The sequence below is a fragment of the Lepidochelys kempii genome, chromosome 18 (genome assembly GCF_965140265.1).
Source record: "Lepidochelys kempii isolate rLepKem1 chromosome 18, rLepKem1.hap2, whole genome shotgun sequence".
NCBI classification, from domain to species: Eukaryota; Metazoa; Chordata; order Testudines; family Cheloniidae; genus Lepidochelys; species Lepidochelys kempii.
In genome coordinates this window covers 12,212,787-12,239,184 of record NC_133273.1, presented here as the reverse complement: position 1 = coordinate 12,239,184, position 26,398 = coordinate 12,212,787, and the positions used below count along the sequence as shown (strand labels likewise).

Genomic DNA, 26,398 nt, shown 5'->3' with positions numbered 1-26,398 from the left:
CGAAGCATTTTCAGTTGTGATATAGAAGTGTTAATGCCTTTGTACAAAGCACCGGTAGAACCTCATTTGGAATAGTGTGTGCAGTTCTGGTCACTCATATTCACGTAAGATGAACTCAAATTGGAAAAGGTGCAGGAAGGAGCTACTAGGATGATCAGGGGAATGGAGGGCCTCTCTTATGAGAAGAGACATGAAGAGCTTGGCTCGTTTAGCAGAAAGAAGGCTGACAGGGGATGTGATTGTTCTCTAGAAATACGTGGGAGTAATTAAATACTAGGAATGGTGAGGAGCTATTTAAGTTGAAGGACAATGTTGGCACAAGAACAAATGGGGATAAACTGGCCATGAATAAATTAAGGCCAATAGGAGTTGTGTGGGGCTAATCAACTTAATTTTGTTTTAAGAAAGAGCTGTATAAATTTGAGTGGGATTGTATGACAGAGTTACTTGTGATGAATGGTAGGGGGCAGGGCGCTCAGGAGCCCTGGGGCTCGCTTCCAGTTTGTCACATGTTCCGAAAAGCTCATGCTTCAGGGTTTCAGCTGACCACGTGCAGATGTCAGGATAGGATTCCCCTCCCCCCAATATATTCTGTTTTTTTTGTAAGTTTCTGTCCCTCTGAAGCACCAGGGATGGCCATTGCTGGAGATGGGATAATGGATGGGGTAGGTCAGGACTCTGAGATGGCACTGAGTGTTTTCTCTGACAGGTTCTTGGCTCGCTGGTTCTTGCTCATATTCTCAGGGTCTAACTGATAGCCGTATGTGGGGTTGGGAAAGAATTTTTCCCCCAGGTCAGATTGGCAATGACCTGGTTATATATATGCCTGACTTTGCAGCATAGGGGTGCTGGTCACTTGCCAGGATTAACTGGATATATCTCACTTAATCATTTTCCCATGGCTGCTGTGGCCTCAGGCACTGGTGCCCATCGGTCTGTCCTATTCTGAGCCAGTGCAAATAATAGTATAGTATGCTATGGGCTGCAATGCTTTGGTCTAATTTCAGTGGCTGGGTTTAGTGTGCGGATTCTTGAGGGTAGTGGTAGCGGCCTGTGATATAGAGAGGATCAGACTAGATGACCCAGTGTCCCTTCTGGCTTTAGTCTATGACTTGTGATTTCAAAATGCTTTCTTTGTGGTAGAATAGATTCTTTTTTTCATTAAAGAGAGCCTACATTTCTTTTATCAAAAGAAATCCGAATGGTTTAAGTGTGGAGTTTTCTTTTGCATCCTTAATATTTTTCATTTTATTTTACTGTGTACCCTTGGCTATAAAATCTGACTGAAGGTTGTGGGAGGCTGTGTTCCATTAAGAAGTAGATAATTATGCTTTTTATTAAGGAAGGAAGCTAAATAAATGTCTGTCTTGACCTCTGGCAAAAGTGACTCAAAGTGTTTTTTTGCATAGATATCACACACAGGAAAAGAAAGGAACATTTCCTCCATTAAAGTAACCTATAATTACGTCTTCTGGCAGATTATCTCGCAGTGCTCATAACGTTTACTTTTTTTCTGATCGCTGTTCCAGGACAAAGCTTGGGAAGTTTATTGGTCCTGGTAGTATTTGTACTAGTCTCTTGAAATGTTTCTTACTAGCTCTTGACGTTTATGAGGTATTGGACCTCGAAATGCTATCATGCTGACTACCGTTTTGCTGTTTTCTCCCCACCTCAATTGCAACAGGATTCCAGCACCAACTATCTCACAGGTTGCTAAAGATAGAGATGAATGCTTTACACTGATTAAATCTTGTATTCCTAGATACTTGCAGATAGTATTTAGTAATGGTGTTTAGTTTTAATAGCTATCGAGATACCAGCTGCTAACTTCATGTTTAGTTGAAATGTGAAGCAAAAAGATGGTAATCAGATGTTCGCTATTTTTTAAAAACTAGGATTGTTTTTTGGGCGATTTGGGAATGCTACCAATCAGCGCACTTTCAATGTTTACCAGTTGTATGCAGCATTTATTTCTAGTCTTGTTAGTTCTCAAGGACTGAGGACCATCTGTTAAGCCCTCAAAAATAGCTGTGGTGTTTGACACTGATTCAGAACCTGTGTGACTGTACTGTAGTGGGTTTTGTTTTGGTGCCTTCTGCCATATTATATTTGGAGAAGTGACCCTTGTAGTTTTTGGCACTTTTTTTACGTCAGATTGAACAATCTGTGAAAATTTGAGGAGTCTCTTAATGAGATTCAGTGGAGCAGCCTGCTGTGTTAGAATAGATTAAATATATCTGAGAAACTATGACAATCACGAGGGTTTTGTTCTGGTATTGGGACGGGAGGCAGTAGTATCAGAGGCAGTTTACAAACTGTGTAACTCGGACTGTGTCCACCTCGGTTTGTACAGCACATAGAACAGTAGGGCCCCTGTCCTGATGTGGGCCCTTGGGTGCAATAACGCTATAAACCTTAATTATCTGTACATCACATTGATTGAAAGAAAATTGTCAAGCGTGTTGCTTTGTACTGTTCGGTATTTTTTATAAAATTCTTCATTGCTTAAGGCAACTTTAAATTAAGGACTCAGTCGTATTTTTCCTGTATTAGTACAATGTTTACTTTCATTACAGGTTTGAATGTTCTCCAACATGTGAGAGCCAGTCCTGAAGGCTATGCTCATTTTACGCTCTCTGGAGATTATTATAACCGTGAGCTTTCGGGTAAATATAAAATGCGTACGTTGTTGTAGGAGTTGGAAAGCAGTCTTGCATGCTTTAGCAGTCTGGAGTTCACTCAACATAAATTTTACATAAGGGGTCGGGAGGGCTGCTGTGTCAGCAAGTTGTCTGCAAATGGAAGAAAAGGGTTTCCTTATACACCATGATGAAAAACAAATTTATAGAGACACTGTCAACATTAAAATCAAATATATTTTAAAAATCCTTACATGTATTATTAATTACATCCTAAATAAATTTATTTCTTGTTATTTTATACTCCCTTTCCTTTTTGGTATTTTATTCTCTTGTTCCAGCCTACTTAATCTTTCTTATACAAGAACTGTAAAGAAGATATCCAATTAAATTTTAAATCCAACATATTTAGAGCTGATAAATGGCAAATAGGATTAGACATTTTATATGGACAATGAGAACATCACAATTACTTTAGATAAGATTTTTTTTTTTTAAGGGTACAAACTCTCATGGCTCAGGGTATAAATCAACCACTAAGCGAGGGAGGAACAACTCAATTTTTGCTAGTTTACAATGTTCCTACAATTTATATAAAAAAAACTCCAGACTTATTAAATGTTAACAATGAAGAAATCTTCAGAAATAATCTGTCAATGATGAAGTAATTAGCTACACTAGCTAGACAGAATGAGTAATTTGTTTACTGGTTTTGGGATGTATTTCATATCCTCTTGTTTCATGATATCATGTAGTAGACATCAATTCACAGCCAAATTTTCTGCAATTCTGTGAAATTCTGCTTATTTATACACGGGAGCATTTGGTATTCAGTCATACCACTAATTAGTATTCATTCGAGGCTATAGTTTCTTCTAGGACCTGTCATGACTAGATAAGAATATCAGGGTATATTTGTCATGGTTCCTATTTGAACAACTTCATACAGTCTGGAAATTTCCTCGACTGTTGAATATAAAAGTTCATCTGGAACAGTGTTTGAAAGTAGGAGGCCTTTTCACCAAGGTTTGTCTTTACTGGACACTTACATATGTAAACAGCTTTCCAACATGAACTTAAGATGTCTGTCTAATGGAGGTAACATTTCTTGTGTTCTCTCAGGCTGGGAGCCATTTATTGAGCCATGGCCATGCTCAGTATCTTGGCAACAACAGGCAGCCAGCCGCCTCCACCCTTCTCGTCTGAAGCTGGAAGCAAAGGCTAAACATCGTCTGGATATCAATATTACCTCTGTGTTAACTGGTGTGTATGAGAACACTCGTAGAATATTATCCAATATAGCACACGATACTGACATTAGATATTGCTAACTGAGTCCCATCAGTGTCCTCTGACATAAGCCTTAGTATAAGTTTCTTTAGATTCTTCAGATTGTTGTTGTAGGCAAGTGCTGATTCAGACATTCTATGTTTTATCAGAGTTGGTAAAAATTCATACCCTAGCAGTAATTTATATTTAATGAAAAGCAGGCTTTCATTAAAAACGTCCCACATTTCAAGAATTTAAAAATATTTTAGTATGTTTATCAGTTTTCAGCAAGCTGATATAAAATGACTGCTCATTTAGTCCAGTAATGATATGTGTCGATATTCTTATGAGAAGACTGAGTCATGAAGCTCTCGCTTTTGATTCCACTTTAAAATCTCACAGTGACTCCTGGCCGAAGTAATAAAAAATGCCCTGTTTCACCGTCACCTGACCCTTGAGATATGAGTTCTCGTAGCTAAACAGAATGTTTGCCTTAGTTTTTTTCTGCATCGATAGTGGAGAGGTGGCTACTATACACATTTCCTGTTCTGATCGAGGTTCCAGATATCCATGGTACAACAGTACAAGAGTAAACTATAAAGAACAAAACATCAACAGTTTGCATTTAGCTGCCTTATTCATGAGTTTAATGAGCCAGCTAAGGAACTTTGGTTTACTCTAGGCTTGATCGCAATGAGAAAGAAGGCTTATTGTCTCCTTCAAATACCACCGCAGGAATTCAAGTATTTCTTAAATTGTCCTGCTCCAAGTGGTGCAGGCAGATCAGAGGGAGCCAGCATGGGGGTCGGGGGGAGTGGAATCATCTTAGTCCACACTTCTTATTTTTGCTGGGCACTCTATTAAAATTTGTGAGTGCCAGCAAACTGGTATGATTAATGTTACTTTGATTATTCTTCCCTATGCATGTTTATATAATATGAAAGAGTCCTTTCAAAACCATTACAAACTGTGCCTGAAGCTGATCTAGTAAATAAGATGAATTTCCCCTTTTAAATTGTGATATTACCCCCCAAGAACATTTTAAGAAAATGAACAGTATCAAAGTATCACAACAACAGTCATAGGAAGATAACATAGGTAAGCTCAGTACATGAGTGTAGCTGAAGTTGGTTGTTTTGAGCAGACTGCTGTGATTTTGCAAAAAGAAAAGGAGTACTTGTGGCACCTTAGAGACTAACCAATTTATTTGAGCATGAGCTTTCGTGAGCTACAGCTCACTTCATCGGCATCCGATGAAGTGAGCTGTAGCTCACGAAAGCTCATGCTCAAATAAATTGGTTAGTCTCTAAGGTGCCACAAGTACTCCTTTTCTTTTTGCGAATACAGACTAACACGGCTGTTACTCTGAAACCTGCTGTGATTTTGTGAGCTGTGGCTTGAAATTAACCTATAAAAGTGGCCTATTGCAACTAGCAGCTAAAATAATGTTGAGATAAATTATTAGTCACTTCAGTATGGAAGAGTAATTTTAGTCCTATGACTTTAACATACATTTATTTAGTTAGCTGGTACTTTGTTCAACTGTCATCTCAACAGACATTTAACATTTGTCCTTATTCTTATGATCTTTTTATTTATATCCCTCTAGAACAGTACAGGAGTACCAAGCAGTCATGGATGGCAGATTACTGTAAACAGGAGAAAGTGGACACAGTCAAATCAGAAGATTGGATGGGATCTTCTGTGGACCCACCATCCTTCGGACAGAGTATGACATTCCTTCATCATGTATTTCTCTATATGGATATCCTGACATATGCAACCATTTCACTCATAACACTACAAGCTCAAAATTTGGTATTTATCAATACACAGTGCATTTTAACGAATTCAGGACAAGAAGAAGTTAGTTTTTGTTGTACTGCAATAATCCCTATAAGAGCATTTTCTGTTTTAGGCTGCTTGGCTTTGAATTAAGAATATGCTCTACTAATTTTACACCCATATATCTGTCAGATGCTCTCAGTGAATGGAAAACTATCTAATAACATTACTATATAAAAGAACAAATAAGCTGAGTATAACAGTAGCAGTACGTTGAACTCTGGGGAGGTTTTGTGCCTAATGTTGCTCAGTGCTCTTTTGCTTGCTATGGGGTAGTGTTAATGATCTCCAAAATAAGATCATTCCAGTTTTCTTTGTACCAAGGCTTATTTCTCTAAGGCCTTTGAGAACTGGAGAACTCTTTGCTGGACAACTGACTCGCTTCTAGTTGTCACATGACTTATTGTGATCTTTCTGAAGTTCTATGAGTCTTAGCAGTTTTTCTAGTTTCTTTGGAGAATTCCGGTATTGTCTTGACTCCACATTTCCAGCGAGAGCTTCAGAAATGTCTCCTCCATTCAGTAAACATTTCATTGCCAAATAAAAACGCTCTACACCTAAAATTTCTCTCCTCCTGATGCGCAAAGTTACTCTGTTTGTTTGGTTTTTACAGCTAAAAAAGAGAGAACAGGGAAATAAGAAGAAACAACAAAAAGCATCAATTTTTGTATTTTTTTGGCTCCTCTTCCATAGGATTCTGAGATTCTTTCAGGAGTCAATTTTAAAAAGAAAAACGCTGGTCTGTCCCACTCTCACTGGGCTGCAGTAATTCACCTATGAGCAGGGCTTTGGAGCTGTGCTCCAGCTCTGGTCCAGCTCCAGGCAAAAACCTGCAGCTCCACCGCTCCGGAGCAGCTCTGCTCCAAAGCCCTGCCTATGAGGTATTTTTTGCCAAGAATACAGAAGATAAGTTTCCCCTCCTCAGTGAACAGATGATAAAGTTTCAGGAAGTTCTGAAATCCTTGGACAATGTCAGTTCTCTGAGTTGCAAGGCAAATGGTTAGTTTGGCAATCCAAATGCCACTTGATTGCTGCACAGTCAGCTCCTGCAGAAACATGACTTTTCAAAACAATACCTCTCCTGGTATAATAAAGGAAATACATGCCTCTTTTGATTTACTGATGTTTTTTTCTTGGTATTGTAGCAAATTTAATCCTGAGACTTTTTCTGTATCAGTGTCAGCTTTCACAGTGAAACTGTAATAGCAATGGTCTTCCCAGCATGAAGAGCCAATTAATTTAATATTCCAGCAGGGTTTACAGTGTTGTTACACTAACTGTAATTTGGCCTGACTGTATTAGTTTTACTTAACAATATGCATTGAACATGAATAATAAAATATCCCCATCAAAGAGCAAATATGATCCTCATAATCTGTTTTTTGGGTTTTTAAAGCAGTTGAGAAATAAACATTGAAGCTTTCCCTGATTTAAATCCATGTCTCTCACATCAACCAGGAGATATTAAGGTTAACCAGTTTAACAACTGAATTTCTGAATGAAACTCTCTTAAACCTGGCTAAACATTTTGCTTTGAATGTTCATCTTAATTCTAAGAGAGCATTGCATGTGGGAGTTCTTGACTTGCCCTTCTCCCCTATGTGGTGGTTGGAACTTTTTTCCAGAAGAAGTAGAAATTCTCAAATTGTAGTTAAGCACTAGAAAATGGATAGTGCCCATTTACTGATTGCATGATGCCAACAGTCTGTGTAACTTTCCTTATTCTTGTATACATACTAGAGAAGCATCTGCCTGTATATCTGCATTTTTCCTTACCTGCTAACTTTGTCTTTCCTGTCTGCCAGGCCTTCCCCTTGTCTACCTTAGAACTAGGAGTACAGCCAGTCTGACTAATCTAGAACATCAGATCTATACTAGAGGTACTGTACTTCAGAGAGAGAGAGATGCTTTGCTTTTTCAAAGAAATGTCTTGTACAACAAATACTGCACTGTATAAGTGACCTGCCTATAAATCAAGCCTCTAATTCCCCTATATATAAAAGCTAACATGCCATACATATGAGTTGTTCATTCCTGTCGTGCACCCTGTCTACCCCAGCATTTCCCATTTCTTATATTTCTGGATCTGTCAGCAGGGAAGGAAGTGGAGCAGCTAGTCCTATCTAGGAAAGCTATCTCCTCGAGGGAATGAAAGCGGAATCATATCCTGCTCTGAGTCGATTTCCTAGGCAATAGGGTTGAAGTTTGGTAGAAATTCCTCAGTGTATAGATAAAGTGCTGTAAATACTTAAATGCCAAGATCTAATACACTGATTACAGCAGGAGTATTCAACAGATTATTAAAAATTGGATGATTTGAAAAGCATATTTATCTGTTTTCAATGAACATCAGAAAGTAAAACATTTTTAATAAATGAAATATTAATTTATGTGCTATATGTTTAACTTCTACTGTCTTTTTGACAAAGTTTTCCTATTTAAAATAACAGGTTATTTTCAATTTGAGTCATTATGGAAAAGTAAATAAGTTTGACGTACGTCATTTCCCATGTAAAAAGGTTAACAAATGGTTGGGGGAAAAGCCTGAAATAAAACTACATTTGAAGTCTCTTTATATCGCACTTCATAAATGTTTTACTTTTGGTGCACAGATAATTCATAGAATCAAAAACAAGCTTAAAATATAAGAGCTATATGGGGATTTAATTTTTTGAGAAGTCGGGTAGTTTGCTTATACCCTTTAATGAGTTTTTGTACTAAAATGATATGCACACAGATACAATCAGTATATTGTATACTGTATATTGTATGGCTGGTTTTGTTCAATGTCTTCATTAATGATCTAGAGGATGGTGTGGATTGCACCCTCAGCAAGTTTGCAGATGACACTAAACTGGGAGGAGAGGTGGATACGCTGGAGGGTAGGGATAGGATACAGAGGGCCCTAGACAAATGGGAGGATTGGGCCAAAAGAAATCTGATGAGGTTCAACAAGGACAAGTGCAGAGTCCTGCACTTAGACGGAAGAATCCCATGCACTGCTACAGACTAGGGACCGAATGGCTATGCAGCAGTTCTGCAGAGAAGGACCTAGGGGTTGCAGTGGACGAGAAGCTGGATATGAGTCAACAATGTGCTCTTGTTGCCAAGAAGGCCAATGGCATTTTGGGGTGTATAAGTAGGGGCATTGCCAGCAGATCAAGGGACGTGATCGTTCCCCCCATTTGACATTGGTGAGGCCTCATCTGGAGTACTGTGTCTAGTTTTGGGCCCCACACTACAAGAAGGATGTGGAAAAATTGGAAAGAGTCCAGCGGAGGGCAACAAAAATTATTAGGGGACTGGAACACATGACTTATGAGGAGAGGCTGAGGGAACTGGGATTGTTTAGTCTGCAGAAGAGGAGAATGAGGGGGGATTTGATAGCTGCTTTCACTACCTGAAAGGGGGTTCCAAAGAGGATGACTCTAGACTGTTCTCAGTGGTAGCAGATGACAGAACGAGGAGTAATGGTCTCAAGTTGCAGTGCGGGAGGTTTTGGTTGGATATAGGAAAAACTTTTTCACCAGGAGGGTGGTGAAACACTGGAATGCGTTGCCTAGGGAGGTGGTAGAATCTCCTTCCTTAGATATTTTTAAGGTCATGCTTGACAAAGCCCTGGCTGGGATGATTTAGTTGGGGATTGATCCTGCTTTGAGCAGGGGGTTGGACTAGATGACCTCCTGAGGTCCCTTCCAACCCTGATATTCTATGATTGAATGTAAAAGTAAAAACCTTGCCTAATAAGAACTTCTGTGTTCATCGAAAATTTGATTACTGTAAGGCTAAATTACTGTATTTTACACTTTTACAATCGATTTTAATGAGAGTTGAAACAAAAGAAAATAACTTGTACAAAAAAATCCTTATTTCCCATTTCTTATATTTTAAATCAGCAGTTTGAGAAGTTGCAATCCGTACAGCATGTTTTATTTTGAAAATCATCATACCATAAAATTGACACAATCCAAAAATTTGTTTTGTAATTGCTCTTGAAAATATAAATCAACAACTGATTAAGTGCCGGATTAAAAGTTTTTCTTCTGCTCTGTAATCCTATATAACTGGAGGCAGCTATACAGTATTTTACTAAATCTAGCCCATTGTCGAAAGATGATTGCGAATCTGTGATTGGCAGAAGACAAAATTTTGATCTGGAAGAACTTGATCTTCCTGTCTTTGAAAGTACTAGAAATTTTGCCATCAATTTCTGTGGAGTCACCATTAAGTCATAACAAAACTTGTTAAGAATATAGATATCCTTTTTCATTCACTGTTTGGAATAAAGTTGAATCTGATGTTCAGTAACATATTAAAGAATGGACTGTTTTGGAACTTGTGGGTATGTGTATGAAGAAAGACATATTAAGGTGCTGTATTATATTTTTTAGACCTAGACTGTTGTACAGTTTTTACTGTTGGTAGCTTCATTAGGAGCTATGACAAGTTACACCCACTGAGGATCTGCCCCAGTAGGTACAGAAAACTAGAGACCTGCTTCAGGATACAAATAACTCCTGCTGAACTCAGTAACTACTGCCTGTATGTTGTGGTGGGAGAATAAGTCCTCAGAATATGAGAAATACTGAATTATGGAAGTACCTGTATTTATATGGATTTTCATCTTAAAGTAAAGGCAACGATTAACCATTAGAAACAATAATTTGTATTTGAAAATAGATAAATGATTGTCTATTATAATATTTAATTTCTATGCCGCCTTTTCATGAATCCATTCACCGCTGGAGGGCACAGAAAGGCAATAGTTAAAATATTGGGCTCTTTTTCTGACTTTCACATTTTAGAAAAATGTATGCTGAGCAATATGTTAGGCTTCATTCCTTTATATTTTTTAAAACCATTTTGTTCTAGTGATGTTTTCCTAATGATTAAATCTAGTGAGCCCCCACTTTATTTAAAAAAATAAAAAAATCTTTGAAGTTGACTATTTTGTTTTTGTCAGTCAGAACCAATATCCTGTTATGACAATAGCCTTAACTGACAGAATGCAATGTAATAGAAAATAGCAGGGTAGAATCTGCTCTTGTTAATAAAACATTCATAACATACACACTCTTTATTACATGAAAAAGGTCAAATATGATAGATGAAGTTCATTATTTAATGTTTTTGTAGCCTTCAGTTCTACATTTTAACAGTTCCTTTTTTTTTCTTTGGACACATTCAAGTTGAGTTTGTATTTGTTTACTTTATGATCTAAAATGACCTTAAGTTGTGCAGACAACATATTTCTGTCTTGCTGTCATTGTTAATGATTAAAAAATAACTTTTAAGAGGGTCCTGGATGGCTCAGTGGTCTGTAGTGAGTAATGCAGAGCTTTTCTTCTTTAGTTGATGGCTTAAATCCAACCCAGGTTAGTAGTAACTGTATGTGGTTACCATCTCATGAGTGTTTGGCCATATATGAAATGTGTTGGTGATCTCAGTCCAGTTCCTAGTTGGTCAGCTGTCAACATAATAATCACCGCCACTGTGGAGATACTTGTTTGACAGTCGTGGTAGAGGCACCAAAAGAATGAATGAATGTGGTGAATGAACTGACTTTTGATTCCTAAAGGGAGAGCCTCTGATATGGGGTTGGTGCAGATTGGTGAGACCGTGTGGGGAAAGCTTCCTTTGCTCACTGTATACCTGTGCTGTGAATATAGGACTTCAGTTTCCAGTGCTGACAGTTTGACACAAGGGAGTGGAGGGGTGGGTGTGGGGGTGTGTGTAAAAATGCTTTTATATCTCTCTTATGCTATATATTTCTATTTTTTTTCTCTTTCACTTTGTGCCAGGGTTGGTTCTCTAGACTTTGATTTATTATAACTGTGGCATCTCCACCAAGTTGTGTCAGTACCTAACATGTTTCTGTGAGATACATTTAATAAAGCCCTCTTTTATTCTTTTATAGCTGAAATGAAGACCCCAAAACGCAGACAGCCCTTTGTACCATTTGCGTTGCGGAATCACACCGGATGCACTCTATGGTTTGCTACCCTAACTACTACTCCTACCCGGTAAAGAACTGTTACGGTGTCATTCTAATAATATTTGTCATGCCTTTCTGTGATGCAGGTGCTGTGGGAAAGTAGATTTGTTTTCTATTGATGTATCTTGCCCTTCCTGGCAACTATTTTTTTTTTTTTTAATTCAAAATTTTTTAAAATAAAGCCAAGAGGAAACATAGTGACATTTGCAATAAATTTTTTTTAAAAAAAAAACTTTCATTCATATTGGATCTAAATTTTTTAACAAAAGCTAAAATCTCTAATCCTGATGACCCTTTAATCACTTTGAAGCATTCTCAAGGTTGCCAGTACAATGTTTGATTTTCTTTTTAAACCTTTTAAAGACCATCTCCATGAAACAATTCTTTTTATTTATTTATTTATTTATTTGGCAGAGCCCTTAGTTTTCTCTCATAAGACAGGTTTTACCATATTGTGATGCTAAGTTGCCTTTTTGTTGAGGAATATGTACAAATTAAGAACAACAACTTAACTTATACCATAGAAGTCTTAGTCTGGTGTGATTCTGATTACAGTGCAGCGCTATCTCATAGTGGGAGTCCGGGTGTTGTTCCTGAGGAAAATGGAACATTTCTTGATGATGCACCCAATGTCAGTGAGTGGCGAGAAGTTCTCACTAGTGAGGAGATTCCATTCGAATTTGAAGCCAGAGGGAAACTAAGACACAGGTGAAGGAGAAAACCATCAGTTTTCCTTTGGAATTTATTCACACATTTATATACACATTCATGGGAACATACTTTTTGGAATGCTGTCCAGTAGACTTTTTTTTTTTTTTAAATATTTGGACATTTTTTAATCTTTCCTTGGTTTTTACATACTTGAAAATATATATCATCTGTGGCTAAATTCTGCCATTAGACAAGCGTGGATGTCAGTGGGAGTTGTGTATGAATGGTTTTTCTCATTTTAATTTTGTAAAAGTGGAGTTTCCTGTATTTCTAGAGAAATTTGTGGGGAAAAAAATTGTCAGTTTGTTTGACTGAGTGTGTGTGCACTCTGAAGAATATATGTTGGTTAGCAGTTGAATTTAAAATCAGAGGATACTAACAAATATTTAACAAGTTTATTTTTTGTTTTGCATGTACTGTATATGGGCTATAGTTTTATTTGTGTAGTTTGTATCAGCTGACATTGGATAATTGGCTCTTAAATTAAAAGCACATTTTTAAATCCTTGGAATAGAAAACTGTCTTTTTACATTTGAATAGTCAAGAATTAATCTTCTCTTAAAACAACAGATAAATCCAAACATATATTGGTTCTAATTATTGTCTTGGTTTTCCTTTGTGAGATGATGCCTTAATGATAATTTGACTTTAACTGAACTGACAGGCACACACATGATCTAAGAATTCATCAGCTGCAAGTGAGAGTAAGTGGATGGGAACAAGTCAGTCCAGTGTCGGTAGACAAAGTTGGAACCTTTTTCCGATATGCAGCACCTGACAAGAACACATCATCTTCTACTGTAAGTTCTGATTCTGAGTATATTTCAATTATATCTTTTTACAGAGTTTACTTGGGTAGTCTTTTCTTCAGAATTTTATTTCTAAAGCAGTGACTGTTCACTGATACAACCTTCTTTCTCTTCAGTCAGCTCAAAATGAGTCTTTAGTGATCTTGGGTCAGTTACCAGCTGACAGTATTACACATTGCAAAAATAACATACATTCTGTAGTCTTCAAAGTTAGTCTGTGCTCAACAGAGAATCGGAGCTTAGAATGACAGAAATAATTGCATTAGTAAAGGTGTCACGGATCCATTGATTAAAATTCTGCATCCCACCAACATTGTTTCTATGTCCTAGTCCTCTATTTCAGGCTTATTAGGTCTGCCTTCCGTGGTTAATTAATTGAAAATAAACTATATTGACAGTTTTGTATAATTCTGGGGTGGTGGTGCTTTGCAAAAATCTGTTTTGTGAATGAAAAAATTTAATTGGGCCAGCCCACAGGCTTGCATTCATGGTGGGGCCTAACGACAAAGCAAGCCTCTAGGCGTAAGGAGTAGATAATGAAACTGAAGGTCTCCAGGCTGCAAGTTGCAGCACCCCTAGGGAAATTAAAAGTTGTTGGTCTCTTGGCGTTAGGCAGGACTTGGCTCTAAATTTACAAAATTATTCAAAGGGCAAATCACTATTCAGCAGGGGTTTTGGGGGTGGAGGAATGTTAAATATTTTCAGTAGTCCTGACAGTTGCATATTCTAGCAAGCATAGTATCTCAATTTCCTTGCCATATATATTTTAAGATCTATTTTTGCTTATGTCAGGAAGATGATGTGGTTCCCTACTCTGTGGTAGAAATTACTCTGCATATATCTCTAATACTGACACATTTTCCGGTAACTCCCCTTTCTTCTTTGTTACAAAACGACAGAACTACAAACTACAGGAAACAATCACATTTTACTTTTTGGAACTAATCTTCCTGACCCCTCTCCAGAGCCATGGAGAGCATCAGGAAGACTATTGACTATAGTTTAGCTTTGCTTCTCACAAAGCAATGAGGTACTTTAGAAGGGACATTAGCAGTTTACAATGTGCTCTGATTGGTAAATTTTACTTTATTCTTGTCTAGGTTGGTAGCCCTATCAGCAGAACAAATATAATACATCCCCACGTCTATGTGAGTACATTTTTTCATTGTTCCTTTAGACCTGTGTTAAAGTAGAATAATTCTATGAGTGGAGTGATTGTTATTCTCTCTTTACAAACAGTTTGACAGACTTGGTACAAATTGTACCCATGCAATGATGATGATCTGATTATGGAAGTCACAGTGTTACTCCTGAGGGAATTCCAAAAAAAAAAAAAATTCTGCGCACAATATTTTAAAATTCTGCACATTTTATTTGTCAGTAAATAAATGTGGAGGCCCAGCATGGCAATGGGGAGCAAAGGCCACTGGCTGCATGGAGGTGGGAGATCACCCTGCAGCCCACCGTCCCACCCCCATTCTTCCCCGGGGACAGGGATTTGTGGTGAGGCTGCACCCAACCCTGACACAGCGCAAGGGCCGAGCTTGCCCCAGAAACACCCGGGGCCTTGCCCCTCTGAACCAGATGATGGCAGGTAGGCTCAGACCAGCAGGATCCAAGTATGGAGGGACTTAGTGTGGGGGGATCCAAGTATGGGATGAGAGGGTTCTGTGTAGGGCAGTTTGGGTGCAGGGTACTCAGTGAGGGGTCCAGGTGCAGGGGGATCTGGATGCATAGATGCTCGTTTCGGGGGGAGGTTCTGGGTGCAGTGGAAATGGGACTCGGATGGGGGGGCAGTGAAATTGGTTAGGACTTGTGGGGGGGTGTCATCTGTGTGTGGAAGGATGGGGCTCGGCAGGGGGGTCTGAGAGTGAAGGGCTCAGCGTGGGGTTCAGGTGCTGGGGGAGTGGGGCTTGGTAAGTTAAGGGTATGGGTGCAGCTGATTTGAATCTCAGTGGGATGAGGGTCTGGGTGCGGGGTGGGCTGATCAGGGTAGGGGTTCAATGTGTCTGCTTAACAGGGGTACCCCAGCTGCAACTATTGTTGAGGGGATGCTGCATGTAAGGATCCTGCTTCCCCCCCACCCCCACATTACCCTTCTCTTCCCCTGTCCCATCACTCCCACATCCCCTTGTCCAATCCCATCCCCTTTCCCTTCCCCACTGCCTCTTCCCACACTCCACCCTGTTAGCTCTGGCACTCACCATTGTACAGAAAACAGGATGGCTCCCAACACACACAAAAGGGGAGGAAAACCGGCACTAGGACCCAGGAGGCAGTGTCCAGCTGCAGAGTCAGCTAGCCTGAGCAGCACCCTCCCTCACCCGGGCTGCTCTGGCACATGACCACTCTTGCGGCTTCCTTTGCTTCCCCATCATTTTCTTCAGAGAAGCAAAGATGTCTGGGGGGAACATGAATTCTGTGCGCATGCAGTGACACAGAATTCCCCCAGGAGTACAATGTATTTGATATCTGATTCAATCACGCCTATTTCCTTGAACCTATTGTATGGTTACTTCCATTATTTCCTTTGCAAGGAAAGTTGTTGGTTTTTTCCATTCTGCCTCAAAAATAAGAGATCACAAAGGAATAACAACTTATTTCCTCCTTGCAGGACACCTTTCATAACACCAATGACCCTTACTCTTCTCTGTGACTTACCTCATTTCAAACTAATTTTGCAAGAGCACTAAACGTTGCTACTTCTCTGTCATCTCATCCAACGCTGGGTGGAACTAATCTGTTTGCACACTAGATTATTTATAAATAATTCTATTTCTGAAGGATTAGGGGTTCTGCACAGCAATAATAGTTATCTCGTAATAATTCAGGAGACCAAACAAAGCTGTTCATCGTTCTTCAACATTCAAATGGAGAGTCACCAACATCAGCTCTCCCACATTCCACAAGTGTGTATAGCTGTTTTTATAACTTTAACTTACATCCTTTTTCATGTTGGCAGAGTCCACTAAGTTAGTAAAATAGCATTTTTGTGGGTTAGGGAGCATCTTGAACATCACTTCAATATTTCAAACAGGTCTCAAGAAACCCAGGCAATATACGCCTTTGTGTATATGTGAAATGAGTCCAGACTTCGTTTGGCGCTCTTGTCTAGGTTTTCCCCTTCTTTGATTCCGGTTTCGTATCCTGTTGATCCTGTTCCTTTCAGCCTTCTTCCTCTTTCACTTTCCTTTTTGACCCAGAAATATTCTCCTTTCTTTCAATGCAGATATCCCTGTGTCCTCTTGTTTGCTGCTTTGTTCTGACTATGCTCAATGCTACCTCATCCTCCAGATGTTATTTCTTAAGGGTGTGCACTTTAATAGGGAGACACCATAGACCTCACTCTCTGCTGCCTTGGGTCATCAGTTACACATTTATGAGGTGAATATAAAATCCTACCAAATCAGAATGTTAACACTTAATACCACTAGTCATTCTATCCCAGATGTAAATAATTACATAAGGTGCAAGGGTTTTGGAGAATAAGACCACAGTAGTTTGCAGGATGACTGAGCACTTGTTAAATGTTACTGTCCAGAACTGTAACTAGTTCGCTCTGGCACTGACTTTGTTAAATATGGAAGAGGATCTGCAGACTTTTAGAGCAGCTAAGAGGAAAAAAGAATAATGGGCGCATCTGGTAGAGTTTTCTTGGAATAGATTCATAGGCATTGATATGGTACCTGCAAAGGTAGAAGGGATGGGTAAGTGGGTAGTTTATTTAAATTTCTGAATGTTTTAATAATCTTTTTGAGAACTGACCACTCATAGAGTTTAAGGTCAGAAGGGACCATCATGATCATCTAGTCTGGCCTTCTGCACATTGCAGGCCACAGAATCTCACTTACTCACTCGTTTAATAGACCCCTAACGTCTGGCTATGTTACTGAAGTCCTCAAATCATGATTTAAAGACTTCATGTTACAGAGAATCCACAATTTACACTAGTTTAAACTTGCAAGTGACCTGGGCCACATGCGGCAGAGGAAGGCGAAAACTTCCCAGGGTCTCTGACAATCTGACCTGGGAGAAAATTCCTTCCCAACCCCAAATATGGCAATCAGTTAGACCCTGAGCAGGTGTGCAAGACTCACCAGCTAGACACATGGGAAAGAATTCTCTGTAGTAACTCTGAGCCCGCCCCATCTAGTGTCCCATCATCAGCCATTGAAGATAGTTGCAGCTACTAGTCGTAGATCAGCTACATGCCATTGTACGCAGTCTCATATCATCCCCTCCATAAACTTATCAAGCTCAGTCTTGAAGCCAGGCTTTTTGCCCCACCGCTCCCCTTGGAAGGCTGGTCCAGAACTGCCACTAATCACGAAAAGGCTTTAGGAACCATTGCAGTTTGTTGTCTCAGCTCTGTTCTCATCTACTTTGACACTCTAATCTGCACCAAACTAAAAAAGGAAAATCTTTTACAAGCTGGCACTGCTCGACATGTTTGCCCCTATGCAAAGGAAGCATAAGAAGAAAAGGCTGCTTGCTATATAGGACACGTTACTCTTTCTCTAACTCTGACCTATTTATTTATTTATTTATTTTGTACTGTGGTAGCACCTAAACTTTGGATTGTTCTAGGTACTGCGCACACATAACAAAAAGGTCCCTAACCCACCAAGCTTACTGTCTCAGTAGGACACTGGTTCTGGGCACATCTTCACACCATAAAACTCTTTAAAAACTGATATATTTAGTGCTCACAATTAAGTATGCGGGAAGACTGAGGCATAAGCAAACTGAATGGAAATTCCAGTTGATACATTTACCTTAATAGAAAATCCAAAGCCCATTGAAATTAGTGGAAATTCTCTCTTGCTTTACAATGAGTTTTGGAGCGTGTCTTTAATTCCTTTGAGGATTGTATCCTGTGGGGCTTAAAATATGGCATTTTAGGAAAGGAAGAGTAAGGCTTCTCCTATACTGCATAAACCTTTGATTTAAATATTGCAAGAAGTATTCAGTATTGTAGTAATATGAGCTACCTGCAATAGAAGGGAACATTGGTAAAAAACCCACACTGGCCAGATTATCAAAAATCAATCTGCACAAGTAGCAGAATGACAAACTCTATTTTTGATAGAAGAGTACTGTCTCCTCAAACACTATCATTGAATGACTCTTGGACAGAGTCACTAATTCCAGGAAAAAGAAGTGTTAGTTTCTCCCTGCCAGAATTTTTGTTTATTATGGAATCAATTTTAAAACAACAATCCTAAATGGTGAAGCTAAGATATCTTGGCACTGCTGCTCATCTCCTGCTGCTGTTGTCGTCCGCAACGCTGGGAGCACAAGGTTAAATGCAGAACTATTTATCTTCCACCTTAACTGAGTTCAGAGTTCACCAGAAATATTTAATAGCAAAACTTTAAGAAATAAATAAATACTATAACATGATAGCAAGATTATATTAGTTAATACTTCTTTTCAAAATCTTTAGAATTCTTCTTTAAGGACATAATATTTTGAAATAGAAAATCTCAAGTAAATTGCTAACTCCATAACTAAGGTTAGTATTGTGAGTTGCTTTCCTTGGATGGTGAGTTTAGTTGAGGTGTCTAGTTTTATTTAAAATCTTGTGAACTTTGTACCCGGAACTGGGGCTGTGTTTAAAAAAACAAAATACTTCTGTGTTTTTCCTCATGATCTTAGACTTGCTGAATGTGCTGCTGGCAAGTTTCAGCAAAACTATGTACATTTCATTGTGTTATATTTGTTTTTTCTACGTTGTTTTAATAAAGTTTTTGGCAGTTCAAAATCCTGGACTGACTGTCCGTTCTTTCTCAAATACAAGAACATTGTCAGCATGTTCTGGGCACAGTCTCTTAAAATAATAGTTACTGTAGCAATTTTTCTTTGGGTCCATATACAGTATGGATTTTTTATGTTTCTGTAGTGTGAAGGGAAAAATGAATTGTTTTAAAGTTTATAATGTCACTAAGGATTTTGTGATAATGCGTTGTGTGTGTGTGTATGTATGTATGTATGTGTTTAATATTTGTTAATCTAGCTATCTGAGGATATTTTTCTGACTGTGTACACAGAAGGGCAGTGACTGTGAAAGGAGTGGGAAGCACTGAGGAAAATGAGAATGAACAGAACCTTGATTTATCGCAGGCTGTTTTGAAATTTTTTGAAACCATGAAACATACTAATAAAAATCTTTAGCATAAACAATGCTCTTAACATTCTAGCTCAGGAATGCCCAGGATGCAGCCATTTTCCTGTTTGCTACCATATATAGGGAGCTGCAGTTCATAAAGAGCAATGATTATAGCAGGCCAAATCTGCTCTTCCTTTCTAGTGGGTTCCTTGTGTTTTTATTTTCATTCCTTTTTCCCTGTAGGTTGAGAAGCCCAAATTATGAGCTCATGTTTATCAAACGTGATATAAGCACAAGACAAAACTATGGGTATTTTAAAAAATATATGAAATGTGTAAATTAGGTGTGGCCCTTGGGTTACTGGCAAGCTGCAGTTACTGCAAAGTTTGGGCATTCCTTTGCTATTTATCATCATTGCATTTTCTGATACCTAAACTTTTAAAATGGCTTTGCAGTTTTCTTCATTGCCTCCAGTTCGTGTGGTATTTGAAGTTACCATGGAAGGTAGCGCTCGGAAGGTGATTACTGTGCGGTCTGCGTTGATTGTGAAAAACAGGCTGGAAACACCAATGGAATTAAGGCTGGATAGCCCTTCCGCTCCTGACAGTAAGTCTCAGAATGCTATCGCTACGCTGCCCCGCTACATATCAGTGAGAAAAACCTTATCTGGCAGAACGATTTATGATGGCCCCAGTTTTTGGTTGTTGCAAAATTTTTCCTGTCCTATTCTCCAGTAAAAATGAATGTCTAGAAGATGCCATCAAAAGATTCAAAGTATAAAAGCAAGTAAGACCTCCCAAAAAATCTTATGTAGAGATTTTTCCTGTGGATAAAGTACGAAATCTCAAGCAACAACAAGAATTTTGTGTTAGGCTATTGTCAAGTTTAGTGTGACATTCCTGTCCCCAGCTTCTTTCAAAGCAGAAGAAAGGAATGCTTAAAGTATTGTGCTTTGTTTACTTATCTTCAGTTTAGAAGAGTCAAACTTCTTTTATTTCTTTGCCTTAAGTCAAAATTACATAAGCTTGTTTTCTACAATAGATTCTTTATCCAACGTCTAGGATTTTCATCGTCTTACAAACAGCTTGCGAGTTCTATTAACAAGTGCATTTGAAAGACTTTACAGTATATTTGTGTCATATGAGACAGGGCTTGCTTCTTTTTCTTTAACTGCAGCTATGTGACAGTCACCTTTCACCTGAGCAAGGAAAACGCTAGTACTGGCAAAGAAGTGAATTCTGTACTTGGGAGAATTCTGTACTTGGGAGTATTTCATTGCAGATTTGACGCACTGGGATATAGTGGTGTCGCACCCACACTCTTGAACAGTTTTTAACCCAAATTATCTTTTTGTGTCCACCACAATGGCAGAAGAACTGATTACCCCAATGAAGTTTGATTCCTGGAACTGCAGTTCTGAAAAACACCTGAATTTGTTTTTTCTTGGAGGGGGTGAGGGGACTGAGGAGAAGAGCGGCGGTGGGAGGATGGGGGAACCTTACAGATTTCAACACTACTTGTGTTGACAAAAGATAGCCCTAACTAGGGGGGAAATGGTCAACAAGCTAAACTGAAGGAACCAAAGGGAGTTTCAATTTGCTGCTTAGGTGAATTGGAGGAGATGCGGATGAAAGAGGGCCACATCTCCTTATGAGTCTATGTCTAGAACATGCCACAGATGAGATGAAGTCCTTGTGTCCTCCAACAGTCAGAATTTGGCAGAGGGTTTCGGTCTTTGGCGTTGTGTGCAGACGTAATTCAAGATTGTGGATCTATTTTGACAATTTACTTGAACTCTAGTAATAGATGAGTAACTTTTCTTTCCACACCCACTTAAAATGGTACTTTTAACTAAGGCAACCAGAGAAACAAAGTTAGAACTCCAGATAATTTTTTTTTAATCCATTCCCAATTTGTCTGGAATCAGCCCTCTGGTTCTATAAGCAGCACTTTCTTGACTCGCTATTAGGGGCACTTTAAACAACAGCTTGGCATTTGGACCGGATGAACTACGTCTAATGGGAAATGTACTGCTTCTTTCATTAAATGTGTTGTCCAGAGTTTATAACTGAAGAAATTATTCATAGTTTGACCAAAGGATGCAACCTGAAGCATGTGTTTTCTTTGTGATTTGGTTGCAGAACCGGTAGTGCTTCCAGCAGTAATGCCAGGGGATTCCTTTGCTATTCCATTACACCTTACATCTTGGCGATTGCAGGCCAGGCCAAAAGGAATGGGAGTCTTTTTCTGTAAGACTCCCATTCATTGGACTAATGTTCAGAAGGCAGCAGAGGTATGTAGCAGCAAACGAGAGTGCCATTCGATGGAGTCTGAAAACAGCCGATTTTTCAGGTAATTAAGACTTTATAAGGCTAAATATTTTGCTATAACTTACCAGTTATTGATAGGTGAATTAATGTGAAAGTAAGTAGTACTAGAAAAAGCTAAAGTGGAATGGGAAAGAGATTGTTCCGAGATAAAACCTTTGTAGTGTTGTTTTTGTTTGACACCTTATGTATAATACGAGATGTTTAAGTGTGACTATACTGTAATTTATACAAGGAAGATTAGATGGGATATAAGGTCAAATCCATCAGGGTATTTAAAAATAGAAAATAGACCCTGCCATCATGGCTAGATGGAAGAGCGTCCCAATCCCATAAGCTGTAGCTGGATGTAGAAGGGTAGGGAACCACAAATCACTCTCCCAATTTCCTTTGATAAACAGCCACTACAGGAGCAGGAAGCAAAAATTAACATTAGTTTGTCTGTGACACTTTCTTCTTTGCTGACATCGGAAGGGTACAGAATCTTCTTAGGAACCAGAAAACAGTAAAGCATTAGAGGCTTTTTAAAGTTTCTGTCATACGACCAAAATGGTTCTTATACCAGTTCTTGACCTATATAGCAAAAGTGTAAAATTACAAAACAACCACTCTATTAACCTTTAATGTAATAAAATCAAATAATAGAAATTAGAGATGGGAATTAGGTTACCTAGTCTGTCCTTCTGCCAGTGCAGGATTGTTACTTATGGTCCAAGTGCGTTGTCCAAAACATTAAGCTCTCTGTTTTAATTCCCATAATGTCAACACGTAATGAACACTGCATGGTATCTCATAATTCCTTAGTTTGATACAGATAGGGATGCCATCAACTTGTTTGGCCTTTCCCAGACCTAAAGAAGAGCTCTGTGTGGCTCAAAAGCTTCTCTCATCATCAGAAGTTGGTCCACTAAAAGATATTACATCACCCACCTTGTCTCTTGAGGCTTTATATATGACATTCCTAAAAAATAGTTGAGGGAAATGACCTTTGCTTAGTGAATAGTTATCATTTCATAAAGCTAGTGGTTTATAGTTCAGATTTTTTAAAAATATATACTGTTTTGAGGTCATTACTGTAGGATGCTAAACAATTTTTATAAGATGTGAGTACCTCTCTAAAGAACATGTTACCTGAAGAAGTGTTGTTGTTTTACTTCCTCATTTGATTGTCTAATTTAAATCCTAAAAGATAGTATGGTCTAGTGGTTAGAGCAGGGGGGACAAGAAAAACAAAAATACAGTTGCATTATACAGAGTAATTTTAATTTATTTTGGCAAGTATAATTTAGTTTTAAATAATCAATACTTCATAGCGTACCAGTAAATGTACTGTAATATATTTTGTAAAAGTAAAAGTTTAGTAGTTTAGAGACCACTTTGCTATTAAGTATGTGTTGAGAAGTGTAATGGGATTTTTTTGTGAGGATAATCATTTTGTAGATTAAGGAAGATTCTACTATAATTATGTGTGGTAGTTCACAGATTTGTTATGAGGTGTAATTGTTTGTAAACTGTTTTGAGAGTATCAGATGAGTCAATATAAGTGCAAAATATTTGGAATATTTTACAGTCAAGTTTAAAATGTTTATTATGGAGAGTTAATTCTAAATGCTGTATGGGTTTTGAATTGTGTAAATTGCACTGTGGCATGAGATTCAAGTGCTAACGAAGCCAAAGTACAGCTATTCCATTCAGTCCATTGCTCTTTTTTCACACGCATCTGTCTTTCTTCATAGGTTTTGTGTGGCTATAAAGAAAGAGAATTATCCAGATTACATGCCCTCAAACATATTTTCTGACCGTGCTAAACAGATTTTCAGACAGCCTGGGCATACCATTTATCTCCTGCCAACTGTGGGAATCTGTAACTTGCTACCTTGTGAACTCGAATTTTATGTTAAAGGGATGCCGATTAACGGGACACTAAAACCTGGCAAGGAGGCAGCACTGCACACAGCGGATACATCTCAGAACATTGAGCTTGGTAAGGCATTATAGAGGTATTATTATTTGTGGCTACTACAAGAGCAGCTCAGAGTGACTGCATGTTTTGTTATACAAACAGCTATGGCACCAAAAAGAAAAATAAGCTTTTTAACAATGTGATGTTTTAATCATAGAATCATAGAATATCAGGGTTGGAAGGGACCCCAGAAGGTCATCTAGTCCAACCCCCTGCTCAAAGCAGGACCAATTCCCAGTTAAATTCCCAGTTTTCATTGGGTTGCAGCCTTTTTATGAAATTGTTCATCTCTCTCTCTCTCTCACTCCCACACGCCCCCCCCCCCCCTTTAGAAAAAAAAATTAATAATCGGAACGTCTGATAGAAATCTGAGTTGCTCCCCTTTTCCCTCACCTCTTTCCCTTTTTGTTCCCCATACGCAGCGAAAATAATGCCAGAAAGGAGCCAAACAAGAGTCTCTAGTGGCTTGAGTTGGTGTAGTTTAATTTCGGTCAGAGATTCAAAATGGTATCTTGTCATGGACAAGTCTAGGTGTTATCAAGCACAGTGTAAAACATCTGTGGGCTTTCTTGTAGTCTCCATGCAACATCCTGGAGTGTTAGGATATGTCTACACAGCAGTTAGACAACCATGGCTGGCCTATGCCAGCCAATTTGGGCTCAGGGTGCAGGGCTGTTTCATTGCTGTGTAGACTTACAGGATCGGGCTGGAGCCTGGGCTCTAGCACCCTGTGATGTGGGAGGGTCCCAGAGCCTGGGCTCCAGCCCAAGTCTGGAAGGCTGCACAGCAATGAAACAGCCCTGCAGCACAAGCCCAAGTCATAGAATCATAGAATATCAGGGTTGGAAGGGACCTCAGGAGGTCATCTAGTCCAACCCCCTCCTCCAAAGCAGGACCAAGTCAGCTGGCATGGGCCAGCCACTGGTGTCTAGTTGCTGTGTAGACACATCCTTAAAGGCTCTGTCAAATGAGTAGGTTATGTCAGTTTGTGGGCACTTGTCACCAGGAGGATTTGATAGGGTTTGAGTAGCTGGGATGATTAGTGTACCTCTCACTGGTAGGGGTTTGAAGACTTTCAGAGCATACAAAACTCAAAGGGGAGGCATTAGTAGAGAGTCATCTGGTCCCCACATTAGTCTTGCAAGGTAGAAGTAATTGTTTTGGGCCAACAAACTATGGAGGTCTTGGAGAAATACTGGTGGTAGGAGGAAACTGATGCTGATATTTTCAGAGGTGCAGTGTAGACTTCATTTGATGTATCTATAAGTTTATCTCTGATCTTGAGATACTACAGTTGAAAGAAATTGTCTCTTTAATTACAGGTTTCAGAGTAACAGCCGTGTTAGTCTGTATTTGAGAAAAGAAAAGGAGTACTTGTGGCACCTTAGAGACTAACCAATTTATTTGAGCATAAGCTTTCGTGAGCTACAGCTCACTTCATTGGATGCATACTGTGGAAAGTGTAGAAGATCTTTTTATATACACACAAAGCATGAAAAAATACCTCCTCCCACCCCACTCTCCTGTTGTTAATAGCTTATCTAAAGTGATCACTCTCCTTACAATGTGTATGATAATCAAGGTGGGCCATTTCCAGCACAAATCCAGGGTTTAACAAGAACGTCCGAAGGGGTGGGGGGGTAGGAAAAAAACAAGGGAAAATAGGTTACCTTGCATAATGACTTAGCCACTCCCAGTCTCTATTCAAGCCTAAGTTAATTGTATCCAATTTGCAAATGAATTTCAATTCAGCAGTCTCTCGCTGGAGTCTGGATTTGAAGTTTTTTGTTGTAGTATCGCAACTTTCATGTCTGTAATCGCGTGACCAGAGAGATTGAAGTGTTCTCCGACTGGTTTATGAATGTTATAATTCTTGACATCTGATTTGTGTCCATTTATTCTTTTACGTAGAGACTGTCCAGTTTGCCCAATGTACATGGCAGAGGGGCATTGCTGGCACATGATGGCATATATCACATTGGTGGATGTGCAGGTGAACGAGCCTCTGATAGTGTGGCTGATGTGATTAGGCCCTGTGATGGTGTCCCCTGAATAGATATGTGGGCACAGTTGGCAACGGGCTTTGTTGCAAGGATAGGTTCCTGGGTTAGTGGTTCTGTTGTGTGGTATGTGGTTGCTGGTGAGTATTTGCTTCAGGTTGGGGGGCTGTCTGTAGGCAAGGACTGGCTTGTCTCCCAAGATTTGTGAGAGTGTTGGGTCATCCTTCAGGATAGGTTGTAGATCCTTAATAATGCGTTGGAGGGGTTTTAGTTGGGGGCTGAAGGTGACGGCTAGTGGCGTTCTGTTATTTTCTTTGTTAGGCCTGTCCTGTAGTAGGTGACTTCTGGGAACTCTTCTGGCTCTATCAATCTGTTTCTTCACTTCTGCAGGTGGGTATTGTAGTTGTAAGAATGCTTGATAGAGATCTTGTAGGTGTTTGTCTCTGTCTGAGGGGTTGGAGCAAATGCGGTTGTATCGCAGAGCTTGGCTGTGGACGATGGATCGTGTGGTGTGGTCAGGGTGAAAGCTGGAGGCATGTAGGTAGGAATAACGGTCAATAGGTTTCCAGTATAGGGTGGTGTTTATGTGACCATCGTTTATTAGCACTGTAGTGTCCAGGAAGTGGATCTCTTGTGTGGTCTGGACCAGGCTGAGGTTGATGGTGGGATGGAAATTGTTGAAATCATGATGGAATTCCTCAAGGGCTTCTTTTCCATGAGTCCAGATGATG

The 26,398-nt window shown here is 39.2% G+C and overlaps 1 protein-coding gene across 8 annotated transcripts in view; it reads left to right on the top strand.

Moving 5' to 3' along the window:
* VPS13D (vacuolar protein sorting 13 homolog D) overlaps positions 1 to 26,398 on the top strand; it is a 197,534-nt gene that overhangs the window by 57,175 nt on the left and 113,961 nt on the right. For all 8 annotated transcript variants that reach the window (XR_012155549.1, XR_012155551.1, XR_012155552.1 and 5 more), the window contains exons 37-47: positions 2,577 to 2,666; positions 3,762 to 3,902; positions 5,518 to 5,637; positions 7,559 to 7,633; positions 11,671 to 11,776; positions 12,304 to 12,456; positions 13,124 to 13,259; positions 14,369 to 14,416; positions 19,833 to 19,983; positions 21,519 to 21,729; positions 23,441 to 23,688. Coding sequence is in view for 3 of the 8 variants with exons in the window: in XM_073316658.1 (XP_073172759.1) it covers positions 2,577 to 2,666; positions 3,762 to 3,902; positions 5,518 to 5,637; positions 7,559 to 7,633; positions 11,671 to 11,776; positions 12,304 to 12,456; positions 13,124 to 13,259; positions 14,369 to 14,416; positions 19,833 to 19,983; positions 21,519 to 21,729; positions 23,441 to 23,688 (1,479 nt within the window). In the remaining 5 variants the exon portion in view is untranslated. The remainder of the gene's footprint in view (positions 1 to 2,576; positions 2,667 to 3,761; positions 3,903 to 5,517; positions 5,638 to 7,558; positions 7,634 to 11,670; positions 11,777 to 12,303; positions 12,457 to 13,123; positions 13,260 to 14,368; positions 14,417 to 19,832; positions 19,984 to 21,518; positions 21,730 to 23,440; positions 23,689 to 26,398) is intronic.